General features: G+C 50.0%; 10 protein-coding genes across 10 annotated transcripts; 8 read left to right on the top strand and 2 right to left on the bottom strand.

Annotated features, from left to right (window-relative positions):
• Positions 1-524: 524 nt before the first annotated feature.
• On the top strand, positions 525-5,699 carry BBBOND_0311150 (hypothetical protein; the record flags this gene model as incomplete). The annotated part of the gene is made up of 1 exon (XM_012913944.1): positions 525-5,699. The coding sequence occupies one exon, from the start codon at positions 525-527 to the stop codon at positions 5,697-5,699; it is 5,175 nt and encodes a 1,724-aa protein (XP_012769398.1).
• A 230-nt stretch (positions 5,700-5,929) lies between these two features.
• BBBOND_0311140 (hypothetical protein) lies at positions 5,930-6,512 on the top strand (the record flags this gene model as incomplete). The annotated part of the gene is made up of 4 exons (XM_012913943.1): positions 5,930-5,981; positions 6,054-6,139; positions 6,314-6,429; positions 6,470-6,512. 4 exons carry the CDS (start codon positions 5,930-5,932, stop codon positions 6,510-6,512), a joined length of 297 nt encoding a protein of 98 aa, XP_012769397.1.
• Positions 6,513-7,579: 1,067 nt separating this feature from the next.
• Positions 7,580-9,391, top strand: BBBOND_0311130 (Ribosome-binding protein 1; the record flags this gene model as incomplete). The annotated part of the gene is made up of 1 exon (XM_012913942.1): positions 7,580-9,391. One exon carries the CDS (start codon positions 7,580-7,582, stop codon positions 9,389-9,391), a length of 1,812 nt encoding a protein of 603 aa, XP_012769396.1.
• A 75-nt stretch (positions 9,392-9,466) lies between these two features.
• On the top strand, positions 9,467-11,227 carry BBBOND_0311120 (hypothetical protein; the record flags this gene model as incomplete). Its single annotated transcript, XM_012913941.1, has 1 exon — positions 9,467-11,227. One exon carries the CDS (start codon positions 9,467-9,469, stop codon positions 11,225-11,227), a length of 1,761 nt encoding a protein of 586 aa, XP_012769395.1.
• Positions 11,228-11,411: 184 nt separating this feature from the next.
• Positions 11,412-12,278, bottom strand: BBBOND_0311110 (U2 small nuclear ribonucleoprotein B', putative; the record flags this gene model as incomplete). The annotated part of the gene is made up of 1 exon (XM_012913940.1): positions 11,412-12,278. One exon carries the CDS (start codon positions 12,276-12,278, stop codon positions 11,412-11,414), a length of 867 nt encoding a protein of 288 aa, XP_012769394.1.
• A 642-nt stretch (positions 12,279-12,920) lies between these two features.
• BBBOND_0311100 (hypothetical protein, conserved) lies at positions 12,921-14,303 on the top strand (the record flags this gene model as incomplete). Its single annotated transcript, XM_012913939.1, has 7 exons — positions 12,921-12,952; positions 12,989-13,063; positions 13,099-13,255; positions 13,292-13,374; positions 13,410-13,701; positions 13,782-13,995; positions 14,035-14,303. 7 exons carry the CDS (start codon positions 12,921-12,923, stop codon positions 14,301-14,303), a joined length of 1,122 nt encoding a protein of 373 aa, XP_012769393.1.
• A 444-nt stretch (positions 14,304-14,747) lies between these two features.
• BBBOND_0311090 (VACUOLAR ATP SYNTHASE SUBUNIT H, putative) lies at positions 14,748-16,034 on the top strand (the record flags this gene model as incomplete). Its single annotated transcript, XM_012913938.1, has 1 exon — positions 14,748-16,034. One exon carries the CDS (start codon positions 14,748-14,750, stop codon positions 16,032-16,034), a length of 1,287 nt encoding a protein of 428 aa, XP_012769392.1.
• A 292-nt stretch (positions 16,035-16,326) lies between these two features.
• Positions 16,327-17,157, bottom strand: BBBOND_0311080 (hypothetical protein, conserved; the record flags this gene model as incomplete). The annotated part of the gene is made up of 1 exon (XM_012913937.1): positions 16,327-17,157. The coding sequence occupies one exon, from the start codon at positions 17,155-17,157 to the stop codon at positions 16,327-16,329; it is 831 nt and encodes a 276-aa protein (XP_012769391.1).
• Positions 17,158-17,467: 310 nt separating this feature from the next.
• On the top strand, positions 17,468-19,651 carry BBBOND_0311070 (hypothetical protein, conserved; the record flags this gene model as incomplete). The annotated part of the gene is made up of 4 exons (XM_012913936.1): positions 17,468-17,503; positions 17,789-18,046; positions 18,086-18,830; positions 18,918-19,651. The coding sequence occupies 4 exons, from the start codon at positions 17,468-17,470 to the stop codon at positions 19,649-19,651; spliced, it is 1,773 nt and encodes a 590-aa protein (XP_012769390.1).
• Positions 19,652-20,558: 907 nt separating this feature from the next.
• BBBOND_0311060 (hypothetical protein, conserved) lies at positions 20,559-21,557 on the top strand (the record flags this gene model as incomplete). Its single annotated transcript, XM_012913935.1, has 1 exon — positions 20,559-21,557. The coding sequence occupies one exon, from the start codon at positions 20,559-20,561 to the stop codon at positions 21,555-21,557; it is 999 nt and encodes a 332-aa protein (XP_012769389.1).
• Positions 21,558-21,704: the final 147 nt, after the last annotated feature.

Here is a 21,704-nt window from a genome sequence, read left to right as displayed (position 1 = left end):
GGGAATTGTTTATCTATAAGCTTTTCCGTATAGTATTTACAGCATGAATGTATTCATCCAATGTTCACGCTACTCCTGGCATTGACGTATCAGGACTATCCGTTAAGTATTATGACATTTTTGTAGTGATAATGGGGCATGGTGGTAATTGCTAAGGAGCAAGGGAGAAATTTTCGCAAACTTTGAGCCGTATATTGACTGGGATATGGTTATAAAGCCAAGAGTGTAATCGTTCTAATGTAGTTAGGAGGTCTCACTACGTCTACGAAGCTAGTCATAATTCTGCATTGTCTGGATACTGGAGATTGCGAATTGGTGAGTGAGGGTGATACTAGTTTTCTCATGACACATAAATACAAACTTCATCAGGTACCGCTGTAACTAATGTAGTTAGAGACGCTGTGAAAAGCATATGCCAACGGTGCAGGGATTGTCGCATTTTGCAGCATAGTTGGCGATCTACAACGTCATCTTCCTCGTGGGTTTTTAGCGTTATGTAAACGTTTGTCTGTTTTCTCTGAACGATGGCACCGCTATTTAAGGAACTAACGGACTGTCCGGAGAATCTCCGTGAGTCCATCGACTGGTTGATCCAGGTTAGGCATGGGAATGGTGAGGGTCTTACCAAGTTGTCTCAAGCTTTGAAAAAGTTGATTGAGGAGGCCACAACTAATGCTACCAAGAGCCTTACAACCCGTGAAAAACAGCTTCAATGCAAAGGCAAAGGCTTTCCTAAGGCCTTTCTTACTGATGCTGGTTCCGCTGAGTCATACTCCGGGTCCCATTGTGATGAAGTTAGTGAGAAGATTAACACCCTCAAATCTGAAATAAAAACAGCTTCAGAATCCGATAAATCCAAAAAAGAAAAAGACCTAAAAAAGCTTCAATCCGGCTTAGAAGAGCACATTGCCAAAGATCATTCTCTTGATGAGTCTACTAGGCAGACTAAAATTGAAGAGGTCAAAAAGCAACAAAATTTTGTTAAGAAGTTCGGTGAAGATTTCAATAATGCTTTAGATGGTGACAAAAATCTCCTTGTTAATTTATGTGACGGCCTCGAGAAATTCCTCGGCTTCAATCCATCTTCCAAAGGCTACGACGGCCATGGCATTGTGTACTCTGACTTGGATAGGCTGTGTGACGCGGTGATGGGATTTTTGAGTGGTGTGCTCAGTGCGGTGAAAGATGATGAAGCGGTTAAAACGTATGATAATATGATGAATAATAAGCTTAAAGATGTAATTAAGACTCTGAATGAAAAAAATGGCTCCGGGCGTGATGGGATTGCGGCGTCTATCGCCGCGGTGAAGGGGTGGTTGGGGGGGTATGAAGGTGAATTGAAAAAGAGAACGGATGACTTGAAAAACCCAATAAGCAGTATATTAGCTCTAATTGACAGCCATAATAATGAAATAGATAAGGACAAATATTTTGACATTTCTGACCAAATCGTTAAATGGACTAGGCAGGCCGGGTGGTATATCAGCCATATTACAACGTGTGAAAAGGCGTTAGAAGATATTGATAACAATCTCAAAGAACAATTATCGTCTAAAATATCATTGTTGAAGCAGGCGGCTAACGGGTTTAAGCAAGATGCTGAAAACGAGGATTTGAGGGAGATATATTCGCTGGCGAGACATCAGTGGAATGCGGTTACTAGTTTTATTGCAGAGTCCACTGAGTTGCGTTCGAGTGAGCTTCAGGAATATTTGGAAAAGCGTATTGGCGGTTTGTATACGAGAATACACTATTTACGTACTAACGAATTTAAGGGTCTGCAAAAGTCTGCCAACTCGGATCTCCAGATGGCTTTTGAAACCGTTAACAGTGGTATTGAAGATCTCCTAAAGAAGTATGGAACGCAGTTTGTTCCAGAATTACAAACAATCGTGAAAAGTGCACAGGAGCTTCATAGTAAAATTAAATTAGAAAAATCGAATCTTCAGAAGCAAGTAAGTAGTCTGGAGCAACGGATAAGTGAGCTTAAAGGGCTGAATGAAAAGGTTGCGGGCACGGTGCCAAAAGCCTTAGATGAGTTTGAGCAGGTTAATGAGCGCAATCTATGGAATTTGAGCAATCCGATAAGTCACCTAAAGAAGGAAGTCAACAGTCAGTTGGGAATTGCTATCAAAATGTTGTGGACGGATTTGCAAAAGGCGACAGTGACGGCTTATGGTAAAAACGGAGTCGCTAATAGAGATAATCCCGGTCTTAAAATTTTGGAAACTACTAGTTTAGGACGGTTGCCAAAGCTTGGACCCAGAATCAATGCTGCAGCACCGGACCCTGACCCTGACGGACCTGGCTACCATCTAGAAAAATTGCTGATTCATATCAAAAGTGCCGAGAAGAGTTGGGAAAGTGCGTCCAACAAAATAACTCCACAAGGAAAACTGTATGAAGAGGTAATCAACGCAATATTGAATGAGCTGGGAGACAAAACGATGGATGGCGCGAAAAATAAACTGACTGAGCTGCTGAAAAATACCATCACGAGTTGTATCAAAAACTTTCATGATGAAGTGACTAACATTGTTGATGGGCATTTAAGCACAGTTAAACCGGCGCTTACAACAATTAAAGGTGAGCTTGAGAGACTTCAAACTAAAAGCGGCGAAGGCGCGGCAGGCGGTGTGCTAAACGGCGAGTCGACGGTTGAAAAACAAGCCTACGATCTTCACGAAACAATTGGCGACTTTATGCGTGATAAAGTGGGCGATATAACGGATCCTGCTCGGGGAAGCATTCACAAGGATTTGAAAGGTTTACAAAGCAATATTCAACGTCTCAACACCAAGGTTGCCGAGGTAAGAAAAAACATACTGGCGGTAGAAAAGGAACTAATTGCTTGCATCAGTGATGCCGATGAGTTTTTAGAAGATGCGCCGAAAGAGACCAATAATATGTTTAAAAGATTGAGTGATGCGATCAACCTTAGAATTGATCAGGCGTTCACGCAAGTTCAGAAAAAGGCCGAAAACTTATACACCGCAAGAAAGAAAAAAGAGCTCAACAGGCTAAAACTAATCGTCAAAAATCAGCACCATGCAATCGATAAAATCATCTCGGAAGATAGAAATAGAAGCCTGAAAGGATTCTGCAAAAAATTACATGATTCCTTGCTATATAGTACACCTGTTGCTACTGATGGTACCAAGACTGCCCTTGGCTTAACCTTTAAACTGAAGGACTTCTTAAGCAACTTCTTCGATAATCTAATGACACAAGACGATCTCACTGCTGCTGATTCCAATATCTACCGTATTAATGAATCTGTCAAAGATTTCCTTGCCGAGCTCTACAACAAGCAGCACTTCCACACCGACGTCACCAAAAAGCTCGACGCCTTCAGTAATGTCCTCACCAATTTCCATCCCGAGACGATGGACGACGCACCCAAAAAAGTGTTGACGCCGCTGAAGCAAGGGTTCGGTAAATTCGTTGACCAGCTTGACAAGGCTTATGTGAGCAGGTATTCGGGCGTGCAGATACTTGAAAAGGATTATAATCACTGCGCTAAAGGTTTACTGACTGCGTTACCTATATTGTTCGACCACTTTAGCATGTTGAATAAGTATTCAGGTAGTACATGGAGAGATGGAAAAATTAATAAAGCAACGTCGCTTGGCCAGATTTTTACTGACCGCGGTTACGTTGTGTCGGATGATGGAAAGCAAAATGGCGAATTACAAGATACAGAAAAGATGAAAGGCTTTCATATACATAGGAATCTCGATAAAAAGATTTCGGAAGCTTACGATAACGAACATCTTCGATGGTGTGAATCTAACAAACGCGGTAAAGCCGTAGGCTTTAACGTCATGGACACTCTAAACTGTTTTTTCACGCATCTCCAACAATACAACCGTACCTGTCATCTCATACATCGCCCTAAAGCTAAGCATCCAGCTTCGATATACGACATGCTGCAATGGCTCAGCGGTCTGTCTTACAACGCCGTGCATCACGAATTAGCGCTCAACGGTTTCACACAGCTGTTCAAAAAGAAAGAGGAGAAGGCAAGCGATGTTGACGAGGACGGTCCAAAACTGGTCGACCCAAACGCCGATTCGTTACCCGCCTACCCAAAGAGAATCACAGCTACAGACCTATCGGAGACACTGCTAGATGTATGCCACTACTCCCACGACGTACTCATCGGCATCTTAGGTCACGGTCAGGCTGCGGGCCGGTACGCTTGCGATTTCAATACGAACCCGGACGGCCTGCTGTATCCGAAAGATATGAACGGTTTACTCTGTATGCTATATGAGATTCTGAAACGCCTTCAACAGCAACTCCATTTCTTGTATGAACAATGCTGCTATGAAACATCGTACAGTGGATGGATGGATTGCCATTACGGGAAAGGTGTAGGCGGCTCAAACTGGATGTGTAATTCCATGCAGTGCCCTGAGCAAACAGGCAACCAAACTCATAGGCAAACATGTGACCAAAAGTGTAACCAAAACGCTGAGTGCGGAATAAAGTCGCCGTTACAGTCTTTCCTCGAGGACGGCCTACAAGGTTTCCTTCCACACCAGCTGAACGGTAACTCCGGCAAATTGGACTGCCAAGTGAAGAACCACTCTACTGTGCCGTGCAAAACACCGATGGGATTTGCCGATATCACTGTCATGGCATCTCACATAAAAACGGGAAAGCATCTGAGAGATATTCTTGCCCTACTATGTGGCAGTGAAAAGTCTCCACTTAATGCGCTGTGTAGTATGCTCAGTTGCTTACTTCCTATGGCGCCGAAAACGCTGGGCGATATGTTTGCGTTCTATTATAATCTGGTGAATGGCTGGTATGGTAAGAATATCTTACCCAGGGAGCATAGGGAAACCGCATTCACTGATGCTGTCAAGGCCGCCAATTTCGAGAATCCACAAACCACGTTAGACATCTATCCAATGTTCGGCAACAACCAGCATGGATATGGCCGTGACTCAGCTCACGTTCGTGGTGACCTATACAGCTTATGCAGCGCCGACGCATCGTGTTACGACTTAAACAGCCAATGTGGTCCGTACATAGATTCGTTAAGCAGGACTACCTACGGTACTTTTGCTTCCGAAAACGCTGATAAATATGTGTCATGGGTAGTGTACCTCACGGGAACGTTTTACGATTTACTGTGTCAGTTATGCACGAAGTGCAGTGGTGACTGCGGTTCAGCAAAATCCAAATGCCGTGTTACGGGATGTGCGAAAAACTCATGCTCTGTTTTTGAGCATTCCGTGTTTGAGAATACGAAAAAAGAACACGGCGTTTGCGATTCTATCATAAAATGCCGTCACACGCATCCGACATTATATGCACTCGGTCTCACGTACGGCAATAGAACCAATCTGGACGGTAAAGTAGGGTCTACAAATGTTCCCAAGCGAACGTGCAAAACCTTCATACAGCAGCTCGAAAAAGTATGCTCAAAAAAATCCATACTTTCTAAACTCATTCATGAAACAATTCCAGGATTCCTCTTCAGGATACGCGCGCCCTTCATCTGGCTCAACGTCGCCCTCTGGCTCCTCTCTTTGTTGTACCTCCTCCACATCATGGTCATCCGCCTCGACCTGCTCCACATGAAATCCCACTTGCACTCACCCTCATCGCATCGCATCGCCGCTCAATCACTACTTGCTGCAGGAAGGGTTGGCAGACTTGTCAAGATCACCTATCTGCAACCATGATAGACCACCTCACCACCACCCACCTAACTCACTACCTAGCAACCCACCGCCTAACATAACACTCACCCAAATACATTACCTAATACTCACCCAAATATATTACGTAATACCTACTCAGCAATTTGGCTGGCAATGTAGTTCATGGATTGATAGGTTCGTGTTTTGGGATGTCGAGTTGGGAGTTAGCTGTGGAATGTGCCCTGGTCCTCCCATGGCTTTAGTGGGCAGTGATGCTGGGTTATGAGCCACTAATGGAGGCTGATGAAGCGTGTTGTGATAAGTGTAAGTGCGTCGTATGGAGCGTGATGGTTTGGCGGGATGACTGTTGCGTGAGCTGCTTTGAAATAAATGCAGCAGCCGCTGTCCTACGTGATGAGCAGTGGATGGTGTGGTTAGGTGACAGTGATGCTAACACCATATGTGAGAAACGGATTAACCAGGTATGATAGATCACTCCTTATAATACAACTGTAATGACATTTAGAAGCAGCGGTCGCATCGTTGTACGGTCTGTGATGGATGGAGTTCGCTGCCCAACTGGTGTTGGTTGACCTGCATGCCACAAGTGGATACCGTTCACATGCCTTGACTGGGTACTGCTTCAGTTGTGACAGCAGCATAGTCGTGATGTAACTGACCCTGCTTCAGACGGCGGTCACCTTGCTGCTAACGTAGCGCCGCTGGGAGACCATCGGTGTCCTTCGCTGAGGTACCTGGTAAATGTGCGTGGGTTGGTGAGTGCGTTGCTTGAGTGATTGATATGTTTGCAGGCTGAGGGGACCGGGAGGGGAAGGGGAAGATGGGTCGCTGTGAGTGTGGTACATATTGTAACTTGGCTACTTGTAGTTGCTGTCCCTGGTGTTGTGAAAAGTGTAGTAGTAGTAACACGTGCAATACATGTTTGGTGAATAACAGTGAGCTTAGATCGCAAAAAAAATGCAACGCTTCTCTATGTGACCTTAAACTGGGTATGTGTAACAACATTACCAGTTGTCAATGTAAGTGTTGTGAGGGAAAGCGCGGTTCATCCTCTCATCGCAGCGCTGAGCTTTACACCTCCAGTCAACAGTCTAACACCACTTCCCCCGCCCCTTACATCATCGTCCCCGTCGCCCTCATCATCCTCGTCGTCTGCGTCATGAGCTACTTCCGCGTCCGGCCGTTCCACAGGGTGCGGTATCTACTGCGCAGCTGATCACAATCACCTAACTGGCGACTGACATCTAATGTTCTAGACAGAGTCATGATTGCGTTGATGACCAATCACATGAGCAGTGAGGTGACCTAACACCTGACCAAGTTGATGGTTGCGGCAGCGGTGACATGGTTACGGCAGCGATGACAGTGGTGACCAAGCACCTGACCTAGTGACTGCCCTAACATCTGAGCTATGTGCTGAACAAACAGTTAACAAACAGTCTGCAAAACGATATTATCTCTACTGGAAAACATCATCTATAACACCATCGTCCCACCACTCTCCACCCTCTCACTCCAGTATGGCTGCCTTGCCTTGTCGCCTTCCCTCCTCAGGTGAGTGGTATGTCTATAATATTCTTGTGATGGTTCATGGACTTTGCAATATGGTTTAGGTGTGTCATTGTCTTAGTATGATGCGTATCGTTGTCACTCAGCGTCTCACTTCATAGCCTTTCCACCCAGCCCACTTAGTTGTCTGCCATGTTCTATTAAGCAGTGTCACCTTAGAGGTGTGGTCACTCTAACGTTTCCCAGTTCACATAGTCCTGGAGGCTGAAAGTGGTGGTTTGTAAGAGTGGATTAGTGGGTGATCACCCTTATGTTTCCCAGTCCACATATTCATGGAGGTTTGCCGTGGTGATTTGTAAGCGTGGGATAGAGGGCAATTGGAAGGGGGCAGTATGGCGGATCATGGAGTTCCGCTTAAGAGTCTAAAGGACTGTATGCAGTTCCTGCAGTGGTTACATGATCGTAAAGATGTGCAAGACTTAGTAGCCCATCGACTTGATAAGTTTCTCAAAGACAGATATAAAAGTGTTAGTCCCGTTGCTATTGCAACCGATCTGTCCCAATTCCTCAATCAGGTGTCAAGGTTCCATGAGAAATTATGCAATAAAGCGGAGGTTAGCAAACAGAGACCTAAAACCACAAAAAGCGCCCTCAACGCACTCCTGGAATGCATTCCTAAAGTTTTATCAGCGTGCTATTCTCTGCGGTACCGTGTAGACGCGAAATTCGATCAAATTGGCGGAGGGGGTTGGGCGGACAAACAGGTTGGGCAGGTTACACTATTCGCTAAACGTCGTATGCCATTTAAATCTAGAGCCACTGAAATTGAAAAGTATCTCATTGCTGATGACGAATCGCAATACGGCGTCATCCCTGGTGGGTTCGATGCCATTGAGTTGAAGGAAAGTCATCAGGGTGGTTATGCCGAGGGGTTTCTTATGGTAGGTGACCTTCACAACATCTGTGAGAAACATGCCGGTAGAGGTTTGCAAAATTATTTCCTCGATGTTTATTCAACATCAGTAATTCCGAAAACCACCGGCACCCAAATATCGAATGTCGCCAATGCGCTTCGGTTGGTGCAAGATTTCTGTAGGATATTTGAGAAAGTGAAGCATCAAGACGATTTTGAAAAATATTTATATTTGAAAGATAGATGCATAAATATGGAAGACTTAACAAAACATTGCGCCAAACTTAAAAAGCCTATTGGCGACATTTTTAAAAAGGAGCGCTTTTCCTTCACTGGATATGCGCGCGAAGATAAGCACCTCTACGATGAAAAGTTCGCGAAAAAAATGGCAAGTTGGTTTAGGACACATTTGAATGCAGTGAAGGAGAAGTTTGAAAAAATTAAAGCTTTTAAAGCAATTATTCAGTCGAACGAAAGATCATTTAAGCGAAGTACCCTTGATGCTCAAGCAAAAGCAAAGCTTGCTGATTATTTTACCCATCATTTTTTCCCCTACGGATTCACGTTTCACGGCCACGACTTTAACACATGGGGTAATACATATGACGTTTTAACAAAGGATTGGGATGGTGTAATTGAGAAACTGAATAAAACAGATGAAGGTTTGACTAAGCTTGTAGATATTTTGAATGGCAAAGGGTGTAAACTGCAGGAGGTAGACAAGGAACATACAGTGAAAGATGAAGAGGCTGAAGAAGAGCAAGATATTCCGGATGTAGCATTGCAAGACGAAGAGTCTGAAGCCACTAAAACCGAGGCCGCCAAGCCTCAGATCGTACAATCCGACGGAGCACAGAACCAGGGCAAGAAAGTGGAGGGAGCACAGAACCAGAACAAGAAATCCGAGGGTGCACAGAACCAGGGCAAGAAGGCGGAGGGTAATCAACACCCACAGGGTGATAACAGTGAAACAAACTCTCCTGGTTCATCGGTTGCAAAGACGGTTCAAACTCAAACTTCAAGTATTTCAAGTGCAGACTCTCCGTCATCTGGTGCCCCTGATACCAGTAGTGGTCTGGGCAAGAGTGGGCAGGGGTCGGCTTCTGTGCCTGGTCGAGGAAGTAATCAAGATGGTCTGGCAGGTGCAGGTGACACTAATGTGGCATCCGGTGATGGTTTAGGTGTCGGTGGAGCTGAAGCAGTAGGTCTGGGGAGTGGAGTAAAACGAGATTCTCCAAACACTAATACAAAATGTTCGAGAGTAGCGGGATATAGGGAAATTGATCTTTGACCTTATAGCGGTAAGTACTGCATCAGAGAGACTGATTATAATGAGCAAGCAAAAAGTCATAAACATTGGGATCAAATGATAAAAAAAGCTCAAGAGGATGCTGCGGAACGTAAAAGGCGGAATGATGAAAAAATTAAAAGGCAAAAGGAAACAGAATTAGGTAAAAGGGAGGATGAGGAACGTAAAATAGAAGATGAACGTCAACTTCAACGGGAAGCTATGCTTCCAGGCATTGATGTTGTTTTTAAAGCGCGTGAGTCTTCTGATAAATCTCTAAATGCTTATTTGGATGCTCTACAAAATCAGCTGAAATCTGTGCCACCTACAGTGGGCCTTCAAGTAACAGTGCCTTCACGATATGATGCAAACAGTGATGACAATCCAGATGTATTTGAATTCGGTAAATCTGTCACTCTCAATATTGTCAAACCAGATCTGATAGATGTTGACGAGTCAGTAGAAGCTGATCTTGACAAGACGCTAGTATATAATTCAGATGTTAAAGGAGACGTTCTGGATCATGTGAACGATATTATGATCGTCGACGTAAGCGGGGAAGACGTGCCGGAGGAACCCGACCCTGTACTGGATAAGCCATCACATGCTAAAACGCAAAGGATTGTAGCGCAGCATAACGTTGATAGTTTAATCTGTGGCCAGGCAACATCAGACGCCAAAGGCATACCGGATTTCGCTGTTCCACAAGGCTCCTCTGCTATTGGTGTTCCCATAGGCTACTCTATAAAGCCACCTAAATTGCCGAAGATACCGCCACCCCCTCCGCCAACAATGGAACTAACAGGAAATCTTATTCCTGATCATGCTTTAAAATACTCATGGTTACCACCTCCCAGAATCCACATAGAAACGGCACCTCGCAATCTTCCAATTATTAATGTAGACATTGAGAAGCCTTATACTTCTGAGCATATCATGCAAACTGAATTGCGTAGGACAACTTATCTGCCGCACGAAATGGTAGATCCCGAACCCTTACCAGCATACAATGTAAATTTGGATATAGCACCGAAACTCAAGGTATATAACAACTCATCTTACATGCCAACTGCCGAACTGAAACCGCAGCCACTGAACAATCCCGACTTCTCCATCCACATTCCCAAACCCAGACTTCAAGACACTTCATATGACTTAAAAATAGATGAGCCTCCCCCTCTGCAAGCACTTCAACCCCTGGACCCAATAGACCCATACACCACCTCTATCAATCTAAATTTGGATGCACCAGAACCTATTCCAGAACTACCGAACAAATCTGCTGCTGACTATACACACAATACTTCGACTCTCCAAATGTGCGTCTCTTCCTGGGCTACTCCAACACCCACCCCTAGCTCCACCGACATCCCCGATACTGAGCTGTTCCCATCGCAGGTCCCTCGCACCGTCCGGGAGATGCTTACTTGGCTGGCTGGGCTTATGAACGAAAAGCATCATTACACTCTGGAGAAATGTATTAACAAGGCATTTAGCGGCTTGTATAGTGATCCTTCACAGCTTGCACTCTCAATCAACGGTTCATACGTCCGACCCACAGATGTATTCGACATACTCCAACTTACCGCCATGTTTGCAGGTTCCGTGCTCTCCGCCATAGCGCCTAACTGGAAGGCAAACGTGTCATCTAGAACTATGACAACTAAATCCACCACCCAATCCGATGAACCTGATTGCTGCGCCCTCCTCTGCCAGCTGCGTGACTACGTCTACGCCTCTCACTACCAGTTGGAGTTCCTTAAGGCGCAGTGTAATAGAGATGAGTCACACGGTGGGTGGCAAGATTGTAACTATGGCAGTGATACCAATGCGATATAAATGTAGTATAATTATCAACAACTATAACCTAGACTTTTCTTAGGTAGCAACCGCCGCCATCACAATATGCACGTGGAAACAGGACCCATAAACAATTCATATTTTACAATAAACACGTTGTAATTTAAATTGAATCGTTTTAATGCGACAGTATTTTGCGCTATGGCAACTAATTAAATCAAGTTCAACGCTTCGCGTAACTGATGCTTATGGTAGAATTGCCCATGACATGGCCCTGCAACGCCTGCATGCAGTAACCGGCGTTGAATTCGTTGTCGAAATCGACAAAAGCCACACGCCTGGCAGCGATGACCCTGGCCTCCACAAAGCCAAGGGAGCCACCAAAAACGGCATTGACTTCGGACACACCAACGCCTTCCGGCAATCCCTCCACGAATAGTGTGCGATTTGGCAACCCCTTGGGGCCGGCGGAGGTAGTAATGTGAGAAACTGGCTTGCCTAGTACTTCGGCACCAGCGGGCTGCGATCGTGTTAGGTCGTGCATCCTGGCCTGAGCAGACTGAAGGGCTTGTATGAGTTTGGGGTCTCCTGGCTGCGTCATCCCCTCCAAGGTGCCAGCCAAATAATCACTCTGTAGCTTCTCGAATATCTTTCTTTGCATTTCCTCGCGTTCCTTGATCGCTCTTGGTTTCTTGGGGCCCGGAGGCCTGGGCTTGAAGGTACCATCTGCCTTGCTGATGATGTCACTCTTTTCTCTGGCGAAATTGATCTGCATAGCGTGCCCGTGGAACATGAAGCCTTGCATGTCATTCAACGCATTCTGTGCTGCTTCAACGGTCTCAAACACGATGAACGCCTGCCCCCTGCGCCAGAAGGACGTCAGGGCTACGACATCGAGGATTTTCCCAAATCGACCAAACACTTCGCGGAGCTGAACTCTCATAAGTTTAATCTTCACACGGTCGTTCAGATTCTTGACATAAATTGTGTTGTTGGGTGGGATGGACGGATCGGCATCCACTCGTTGTATATATCGCTGCGGAACCGGCCTCGGTGCCGGCACCGGGTGCATGGGAAGAGGAAGCATCATATTCCGCAACGTACTTTGACTTGTTTATGTTGACTTGTGCGGTCTGTTAAATTGATTAGGCACGTACAGATCGGATTGCTGGGCACAACACTGTGCAGCTCCGCAATCACGTCGCTGGAGCACTCACTATGACACTAATTGCACCCAATTACGATCCAATACGACGTAGACACAGTACATCGAAGTAATAAGGGTATAAGCCAGTGAATCTCGATGCCGTTTCCTTCCTAGATACGTCGCCGGAATGTCTACTGTGTAATCCGATATATCTCTCCCTCGAAACCCGTCTTGCTTGAAATCCCAACTGGTTTAATATAAACACATGGAAATAATGGTAGTATCGGTTAAGAATTCAGCACGCAAAACCGCCGCGGCGAAAGACAGCAATGTCGCGACCTTCCAATACAACGATCGCGAGTGTACTAGACATTACGGCGTAGACCGTTTTGCCATAGCAACACGTTAATAATATTTATATTGTCACGTAAAAGTTGCTCTGGCCACAATTTGCCCGGATTGGGCGGCACTATATGTCCTCGGTTGCGCCGGGGAAGGTTACGGTGCGATCGGAGTGTGCCGTACTCTAAGGACCCTTCTGCAACCACGTCATTCACCTTTCTGTGCCTTCTGACGTTAGGTAAGATGGCTCAGGGTGGACAAGACTCCGCCGGGAGGTTTGTATTCCGCGTCGTTTCCGTGACTATCCGCAGGCGAGCAAAGGATTCGCATCGATCTAAGCACAAATCCAAGCACGATGCAACGGATAGTAGAAGGCGTCACCAGGCGTAAGTTTTGAGTTGTGACTCTACAATGTTTTCAGGGCACGCCGCCGGCCCGAGGAGCCAGAACGTACTACCGAGGGCAATTACCGTGATCGCGCATTCGAACGCAGCCAGCTGAAAGACGAATATTACAAGAAGATCGTCGAGGAGCATGCACTGTTGAAGGCCCAGACTGAGGAGGAATCGCGGTACATGGTGGGTTAATGTCTGCCGATATTCACGGCACGGCAGGGCGGCGATGAGGAGCACACGCACCTGGTAAAGGGCCTGGACTACGTGTTACTGGAGAAGGTACGCAAGAGCCTAGCTCCTAAGTACGTGGAAATTGTCCGTGATGCACATGTTTCAGGGTCGCAGCCGAACGGGCTGCCGAGGCTGCCGCCGCGGCTGCGGGTGAGGAAATCGGCCACTCCGACCTGGGCCGATACATCTATCGCACGTTCATCTACCACACGCACATGCACCACCGGCAGTTCCATCAAAGGCTGTCGAAGACGTACAGCTTGGTGTGCCAGGGTTACAAGTTCAAGAGGAAGGACGCCGACACGCAGACCTTTTATACGTTGGACCTGAGCATGGAGCCATCCGCTAACGACGTGCCCTCAACCGTGGTTTCAAAAGGGGATCCTGAAAAAGCACCAGTACGTGGCGAAATGCGGGGGTGTCTTTCCGCCGAACTCAAAAGTGTACGTTAGATACCGTGTGCATAATGCCCGTGCAGGAGATCGCCGAGGCCCTGCAATGGCACCAGGAGAATCGCAAAAAACCCAAGGAGGAGCGACTGCACGCTAGACCACTAAAACCTGCTCATGGTGGATCCGGGGACGACTCCGATGATATCTTCGCCGACGCCGGCGAATACCGCAGCAACGAGTTGAACACCGACGAAGTCACCCGACTGAAGCCAGACGAGAAATACTTCGCCGACGAATCAGGTCGGTACTAAGCATACAATGCGCTAATTCTGCCTGCAGACGACGAAGGCGCCAACGAGACATACCAGGGCCCCTCGCGGCTACAAGTGCTGGGCCGTCGCAAACGCACCGCTGCGGTGGCGGACGGCTACGACGAGTGCTACCCGTGCGCTGCTGACGTAGACAGCGACGACGAAACGGGAGGCAAGGGCAAGAAGTCTCGGGGAAACCGTGCCGAATGGCGCAAGATCGAGAAGATCATCGCCGACAAGGCCGCCATACCCATGGAGCAGCTGGAGAAGATATCGGCGGCACAGAAACAGAAGTGACGTGCCTCCTACGCTGTTGTACCTGTCCAAGCCACAGCATTAGCACCAAAAGGGCTGTCACCTGGTTCTGGCAACTGAACGCATATTACTTGGAGATCGCATCGACTAGGTATAGGCAAATCCAAACGACGGTGTGTGACTATGTGCTCACCTACACGATAGACCTCTGCCAGATGTAACACTAAGTCAAAATTGGCCCGCAGCATGCACTTACGTCCTCTCCCTAAACGGGGCTACCGAAGCGTACCCCGCGCTGTGTGTCTAGGTGCTGCTGACGGTGGCCGTCAAGCCGCAGGCGTCGCAGAGCTATTGCGAAATCTAGAATTTAACTAATAAAACGAGGTGTGTAGTATTTTTGCCCCTAAACCACCGGGTAGAGAGGGCGCGCCGTCCGTCCCCCGGGCCGTAAGCCGCAGGCGCTGAGTGACAAACCCCGTTTCCGCGATGGAGCCGGAAGCGCTCAACAAGCTCATCCAGAAGGAGGGGACTGTCTACGATTCGGTGATCCCTGACTTCGCAGAATGGGTCGCCTCCGGCGCGCTGGACGAGTCGTCGTCCGAGGTGCTGCAGCGCTTCGAGGGCATGAACAGCGTGGAGCGCTGCGATTTCATACGGGATAACGAGCTCGTCGCTCGAGTGCTGCTCAACTCAACCTATGCGACGGGTCCGGGTCTGCTGCGGTGCTACTCGCTGGAGAGGCTGTGCGACGCCTGCCGGGTGGACGCCTCAACCTACGCGTTCCTGCTCAACACACTCAACGATCGCGATGTTTTCGAGATCTACTACGACATCGCCACCCACGACAGCGAGCGGAAGATAATCGAGAAGACCATGTTCCTGCTCTCCGGGTTCCTTGCGTGCGGCAAGGACAGGTTCACCCTCGAGCAGGTGATGAGCCTCCTGCAGTCGATCCTTGCCAGCAACACCGACGCGGCGCCCAAACTCTACGCCATCGCAAACCTGATTGAGGAGGAGAGCTACCGCGAGTCCGTGTTCCAGGAGAGTGCCCTGATCGAGCTGATCGGGAGCTGCCTGAAGAGGGAAGGCGCGCCTAACGCGCAGTACAAGGCGGTCTACTGCATGTGGCTGTTCTCTCGCAGCCAGAACTACGTCGAAGCCATGTACGACAAGGGCCTGGTGCATGCGCTGTGCGACCTCTTTTGCTCCACCAAGATAGAGAAGATCGTCCGCGTCGGCCTGCTGCTGCTGAAAAACCTCTTCAAGAGCACGCGATGCCTGGAGCTCATCATCGACAAGAACGTGTCGCAGACGCTCACGCTGCTGGAGTACGACAAGTGGCGTGACATCGAGCTCTACGACAACATCCAGCAGCTCCGCGCGTCGCTCGAGAGCAAGACCACGAAGATCAGCAACTTCGAAAGGTACGTCCTCGAGGTCGACACCGGGGCGCTGAAGTGGTCCGTGCTGCACTCCGAGAAGTTCTGGGCCGTGCACTTCGACAAATTCGAGGACGACGAGTTCAGCGTCATCTCGAAGCTGGTCAAGCTGCTGTACGCCTCCGAGGACCCCACCACCATCGCCGTGGCGTGCTTCGACCTGGGCGAGTTCGCCCGGCTCTACCACAACGGCAAGACCATCTGCCAGAAGTTCCGCGTCAAGGACCGCGTCATGGAACTCATCGGGAGCCGCGACCGCGAGGTTGCGAGGGAGGCCATGCTCTGCGCGCAGAAGCTCATGGTGCAGAAGTGGCAGCAAGTGTGGACCTCCTGAGTGTCAGTCTGGGGGTAGCTCATCGAGTCAGCGTAGGACAGGTCCGTGTGCCGCGGTGCACCGCAATGGCAACTGTCGTGCCTGACGTCTAACTTTGTGATTTGTCCGATATAATGACAGTGTACAACATGAGTGCATACATTAGATAGTTACATACGTGGCCCACGTGTCAGACACCGCGCCGTTTACACTGATTGCAGCGTTACTGGGGGAGGCATGCCGCCGATCGACTGGGCGGCCGTTGGCTCTGGGGCAGCGTTGTATTAGCAATGACATTACTAGAGCAGTTCAATCAAGGCTTCAGCGCCGGCCTGTTTTTGCGCGTGCGCGTCCTGCGGTGCAGGAACTGGTGGTTGCGATAGAGCGCAAAGCGCAGGAACTCGACGGCCTGCGAGTAGGAGTTCTGAAAGCCCAGCTCGCGGGTAGGGAACAGGCGGTACTTACGCACCCCTGCGTCCTTGTACACAGCGACCCACGCACCCGACTTTGCGTCGAAGAAAACGCCCCGCACGCCACTGAGGTTGCAGTCTGGCTGCAGCTTGTTCTCGAGGTTGATGATGTTGGAGCCAACGGGAGATGGCAAAGCGTCGTCACTAGCGCCTGGGCGTGCACGGTACCGCCGCAGGTGCTCCTCGGCCATCTGGCGGGCGAACGCGATGGCTCTGGAGCGCGCTATCTCGAACCTGGAGCCGGTCGCGCGGAACTGGCGGAACACCTGGACTCCCTGCTTGTAGTAGACAACGAGGAACCGGCGCAACACCGGATCAAAAATGACGTTGCCTCGCGAGTTCTGCACGAGGCGGATGCGTGTTCTGCGGGCGCGCTTTGGGTAGAAGAGCTCTAGTCGCCGTCCGACCGCGCGCTGGATTCTGCGGGGCTCGCTCTTGCTTTTACGCCGCTTCAGCCCGCGTTGCCGTCCTGCAAAATGTCTTACCTGTTCCGCTAACCACGGAAGTGGCGCACGCGACGCCGCGGGGAGAGCCAAGGAGCAGCTGCGATGTGTAAACGCCGCGCTGTGCCACTGCCGGCTCAAGAATTGCGATATGCACGGTTGCACGCGGCCGGCACGCGGCAGCCGCCACGCGTGGTTGAAGCAAAGTGGCACCAGCGCTCGTGGAAACATTAAATGTGTGCAGCGCCTTCAGGGGCCGGGCGCATACTGCGGTAGGGCAGACAGCTCCAATCGTTCGGCGCACCGTTACATTTACCACCGCCGTCTGAAAGCAACATGAAGCTATAACCGCGTTTAATCATTGCCATTTGCTCAGATTAATTAGATAACCTTTATTCGCGCGGTCATCTTCTGCATGCTGGGCACAGCCTATCCACACAACCGTGTGGGTAACCGGTACAGAGATTGAATCATGCGGCTCCACCTCTGAAAGCCACAACCACGTGTGATGTGTGTTGAGCTGCTTAGCGTGCGTGTGGGCATGTTAACGAGGTTTTTGCGTGCCGGTGAAGTGGTGGTGAGTACACGATTGCGTTTGTAGTCACCACCACTTGCCACAGCTGGCGTCAGCGCCTCACCGGTGCTCTTATTGCGGCGCCTCAGAGTTGAAACCTACTGATATCACTTATATTTACGCGGCGCTTTTATCTCTAGACATCCCAGGGAACGACAGTGCACCCATCCACGTCCAATAACCACACACTAACGGATACGCCTATGTCGTTACCTGGTGACAATTAAGTTGCATTAGGTATCATCTGGGACCACAATTGCGGCTGTCAAGATCCGTTATTATTAGCAGGAACTAAGCCGGCACGCCATGAAGCTCTTCACGTGCGCCGCCCTCTTCGGGCTCTACCGCCTGATCGGCGCAGCCGCCCAGGGCCCAACTCTATCGAGCTACGACCTACGTCGATCGGATGAGAATAACCAGCTCGACGGGGAGGGGAGGTACATCCCCAGGGAAGACGGCGAGACTTATGCAGAGCCCATCGTCGGAGATGGTGTACACCACGGCCACTACGTCGATGCCCGCAGCTACAACGAGCCGTCTGACAATGTAAGCGATTATCCCGTGTTCGCGTCTCACCGCACATAGAACCTTAAGGGCAGGGCTCAGCGATTCACCCGCCTCATCACCGGGAAGATTCGCAGGACGACCAGAAAGATCAACACCCACAATGACGGTCACGTCGTCCACACCACCCACACGTCTCGTATGGTGCATGCCCGCCACGACGGAACCACCGAGCCCATGACAACGGAGTGGGAACGGCACATCAGAGCGTTAATGGGGAAGGACGGGTACTCGGTGGGTTCAAGCAGAGACAGCGACGACGAGAGTGCCCAGACGGATATGAGCAACCTGAGCGACTTCGATGACAGCAACGAGGGTTGCATGAGAACCAGGAGGACCTATGGCGGAGGTAACGAAAGTAGGATGGTATACAGGGGAAGATACGGCGGGTATGACAACCTCAGAGCTGATACCAGTGACATGGGTGAAGACGTATCGGGTGGAATGCAAGATCAGGACTCTAATGAACCAAGCGACGCCACCGAGGACGTGGACCCCACGGTCATTGCTGCCAATCTCAAACTTAACTCCAGTGGTAATACGGGATACAATGGCGACTCATTTCTTGCAGAAAGGCCTATGACTGACATGTACGACAACATGGATGCCGAAAACTCGCCCTCCAATGAGTGGTCTGACGATTCCGCAGAGGATGGAAGCTCTGAGCTATCGAGCTCATTAGACGGTTCATTGGAGAGACGTCGCACCACGCGAAAGGCAATTACAACTGCGTTCGGCTTAAAACGACGTGTTGAAGAGAGTCTATGTAAGTATTAGTGCTGTGCCACCGCAGTTGGGTGAAAGGGATTGAATGAGTGCCCATTGATTGACACAAATTACATTTAACTCGCAGCATTCCACCGGATTCGATACATCTACGTATCTGAGCACACCCCACTGTGGACCCGGGTGCTGCCTTTGGGAGGCTACGTCATACAGGATGACGAGGCTGCTGATGCCATGACACGCCTGCGGAACTGCTACGAGGCCAAACGGCCGCTTCTAACGGACAACGTGCGCCGCTTGAATTCGCTTGATGCGCGACTAAAGCGGGTGTTCGCGTCCCTGAGGTTCCGCCTCGGTATGGACAACATCAATATCCCCTTGCAAGCCGGCTACCACCGGATAACGAACGAGTTCAGGGCGGTGCACGTCAGGGCCACGGCATACTTCAAGGGATTGACGGCTGTTGTGAGCTACCTGCAGGGTCAATACCGATCCCCCCCGAGGATGCCAGAGGGCAATCAGGAAATGGCCAGGCCCATTACAGTCAACATGGTGGAACCGGAACTTGACCGATGCGTGCACGACGACAGCTACGGCACCTCCACGAGCATACGCGCGTGCTTAGACATGTGGGAATTGTACGTGACGGCCGATACTTTCGAAATCGAAGCTATGATTGACCACTTGTGGCTGAACAAGTTGGAAACTCCTATGGACCAGATCCACGCAATTGCGCTCAAAGCATTGGCCAAGATTGAGGGCGCCCTACAAGTGCCGCAGTGCCTCAACCGTCTCGAGGAATTCGAAGGCGAACGTGAGCTGGAAGATGCAGTCAAGAAAACTGGCATCGCCCCCTTTTGAATTTAAAACCGAAGAATAAGGCGGATGCTGAAACAGGTTGACATTCACGTGGCTTCCGATACAAGTGAATACGTTGCGCTCGACGGTGGAAGGCTTCTCTTTTCGGGACTACACACTAGCATCTGCTCCGCAAGAAACTCAACCGTGACGACCGAACATCAACATATTTACAGATTTAATTATTAATACTAACGTGTAAATGGTTGCGTATAAATGCTTTTCCGCCATGCTGCGCGCTTCAGCTGCCACCGGGCTGAAGTAGTGTCTGGACGTCGCACGTTCGGCGAAGGACCTGCCGGCAAGCCACACTACGCACATTTGTGGAAGATCAGGCCCTAGACCAAGGTCTGAATTATGTGTAACCTATGAGCCCAAGAATGCTAGTGTTTCCTGCTATGACGGAGCGTTTGGCGCCGTAAGGCATAGGAGGTAGGCAGCCTTCTGCCCTCCTCCGTGCCGCCAGCGCTTGGCAATGGCATGAATCACGCAGCAGCATGGATCTTCACGCTGTGGACGCTGGTTTTGCGCCATTTGGCTCCTCAGGGGTTCTCGGATGCCGCCGCCATACGCAGGAGATGCGGTAAGCATATATCGTCTTGCATTGTAGTGACTGAAGAGTCATAGTGACGTTATGGAGCTATCACGTTCATCACACACGTGTTGAACTATATGAAAAGATGGATGCTTCGCATTTTACACTATGCCTTGCCTGCCGTGTATACCGGTGTTGTCTACCGTAGCATTAACCCGTTCACAATACACTCATATCTACTCAGGGTCGCTATTTATCGGGAATGATGGAGCTGTTACATCACGGTATTTATCCACCACTTGTGGACGAAGCTCGTTCATCGCTCCCCCACGGCTGTCTTTGCTCGGCGGGCCTGCTAGGTCGCTACCTCTCCGTATGACGAGGAAGGTCGTTTTCGGCTACAGGTACAACGCGGAGCGCGTAAAGCGCAAGGGTGAAGTGCGCAGCAAAATTTACTTCGATATGTACAAGGACAAGCACCCGCTCTACGTCATCCACCGCTTCATGCACGAGAACGACCCCGACAACCCGAACTTCAAGTACGACGTCGAACTCGCCACGAAACCTCCGTGCACGCGCCACATCTTCAAGCATTACAAGAAGGACAACAAACTGAGGTTCTTCTGGTACGCCTCGGGAAAGAAGATGCCGAACGGCCCCTGTAGTCGCTACATCAACTACGCACGGTCGTACAACGAGTTCCGCTTCAGCAAGCTCACCAGCTTCTACCACATCCTCCCCTATGTCCACGAGCACTACAAGGACGATCCCAGGTACATCTACTTCATGAACCGGTTCCTCTCCTTCCACGGCCGCGTTGCAGAGGCCAAGCGCGAGCTCGCCGCACAGGCGGAGAGGGAGGGACTGGAGAAGCCGAACGAGTACCGCCGGACGATCTCGTGGAAAGAAATGAGGGCCAAGCGCAAGCAGGAAGAGGCCGAGCTGTACGAGAAATACGGCATCAAGGACAAAATTGTGGTGAATATGGGCGACGGCAAAAGCTTCGTCGTGAAGCCGGACGGGTTCAAGGTCCACGGCGAGTACTACTCGCGCATCGACAAGGCGGAGCGAGACTCGCCGTATGACATTTACGCGCCCTACTACCGCACGAAGCACTCCTCCAAGCGCCGCCGCTTCCGTGAGCGGGGAGTCCCGCTCGACCCCGCCGAACGATGCAAGACGCGGCGCGAGCGGCTGCTGAAACGCAAAGCGGAACGCGAGGCACGGGACGGCCCCAATGCGCATGCCAAGAAGTTCATGAAGCAGAAGAAATCGTTCAAGGTGCCGCGCCCACCGGGGTGGCTGCCCGAGGAGTGCGCCGACCTGGCCGACATCCTGACACCGGCGCCAGATGCTGGCGCAGAAGGCCAGTGAGAATGGGGAATGCCAGTGGCGTGTTCACGCTCACAGTACCGCGTCAGTATCGACAACTGCTGCCCTGGGTGCACGATTACCCAGGCCCAGTCGCGTCCACAGCTGCTAGAGAATGCTATCGCTACGACTGCCCTGTGGCAGTCACAT

This window comes from Babesia bigemina, assembly GCF_000981445.1.
Source record: "Babesia bigemina genome assembly Bbig001, chromosome : III".
Lineage (NCBI taxonomy): Eukaryota > Apicomplexa > Aconoidasida > Piroplasmida > Babesiidae > Babesia > Babesia bigemina.
This window is presented reverse-complemented; position numbering and strand designations above follow the sequence as displayed.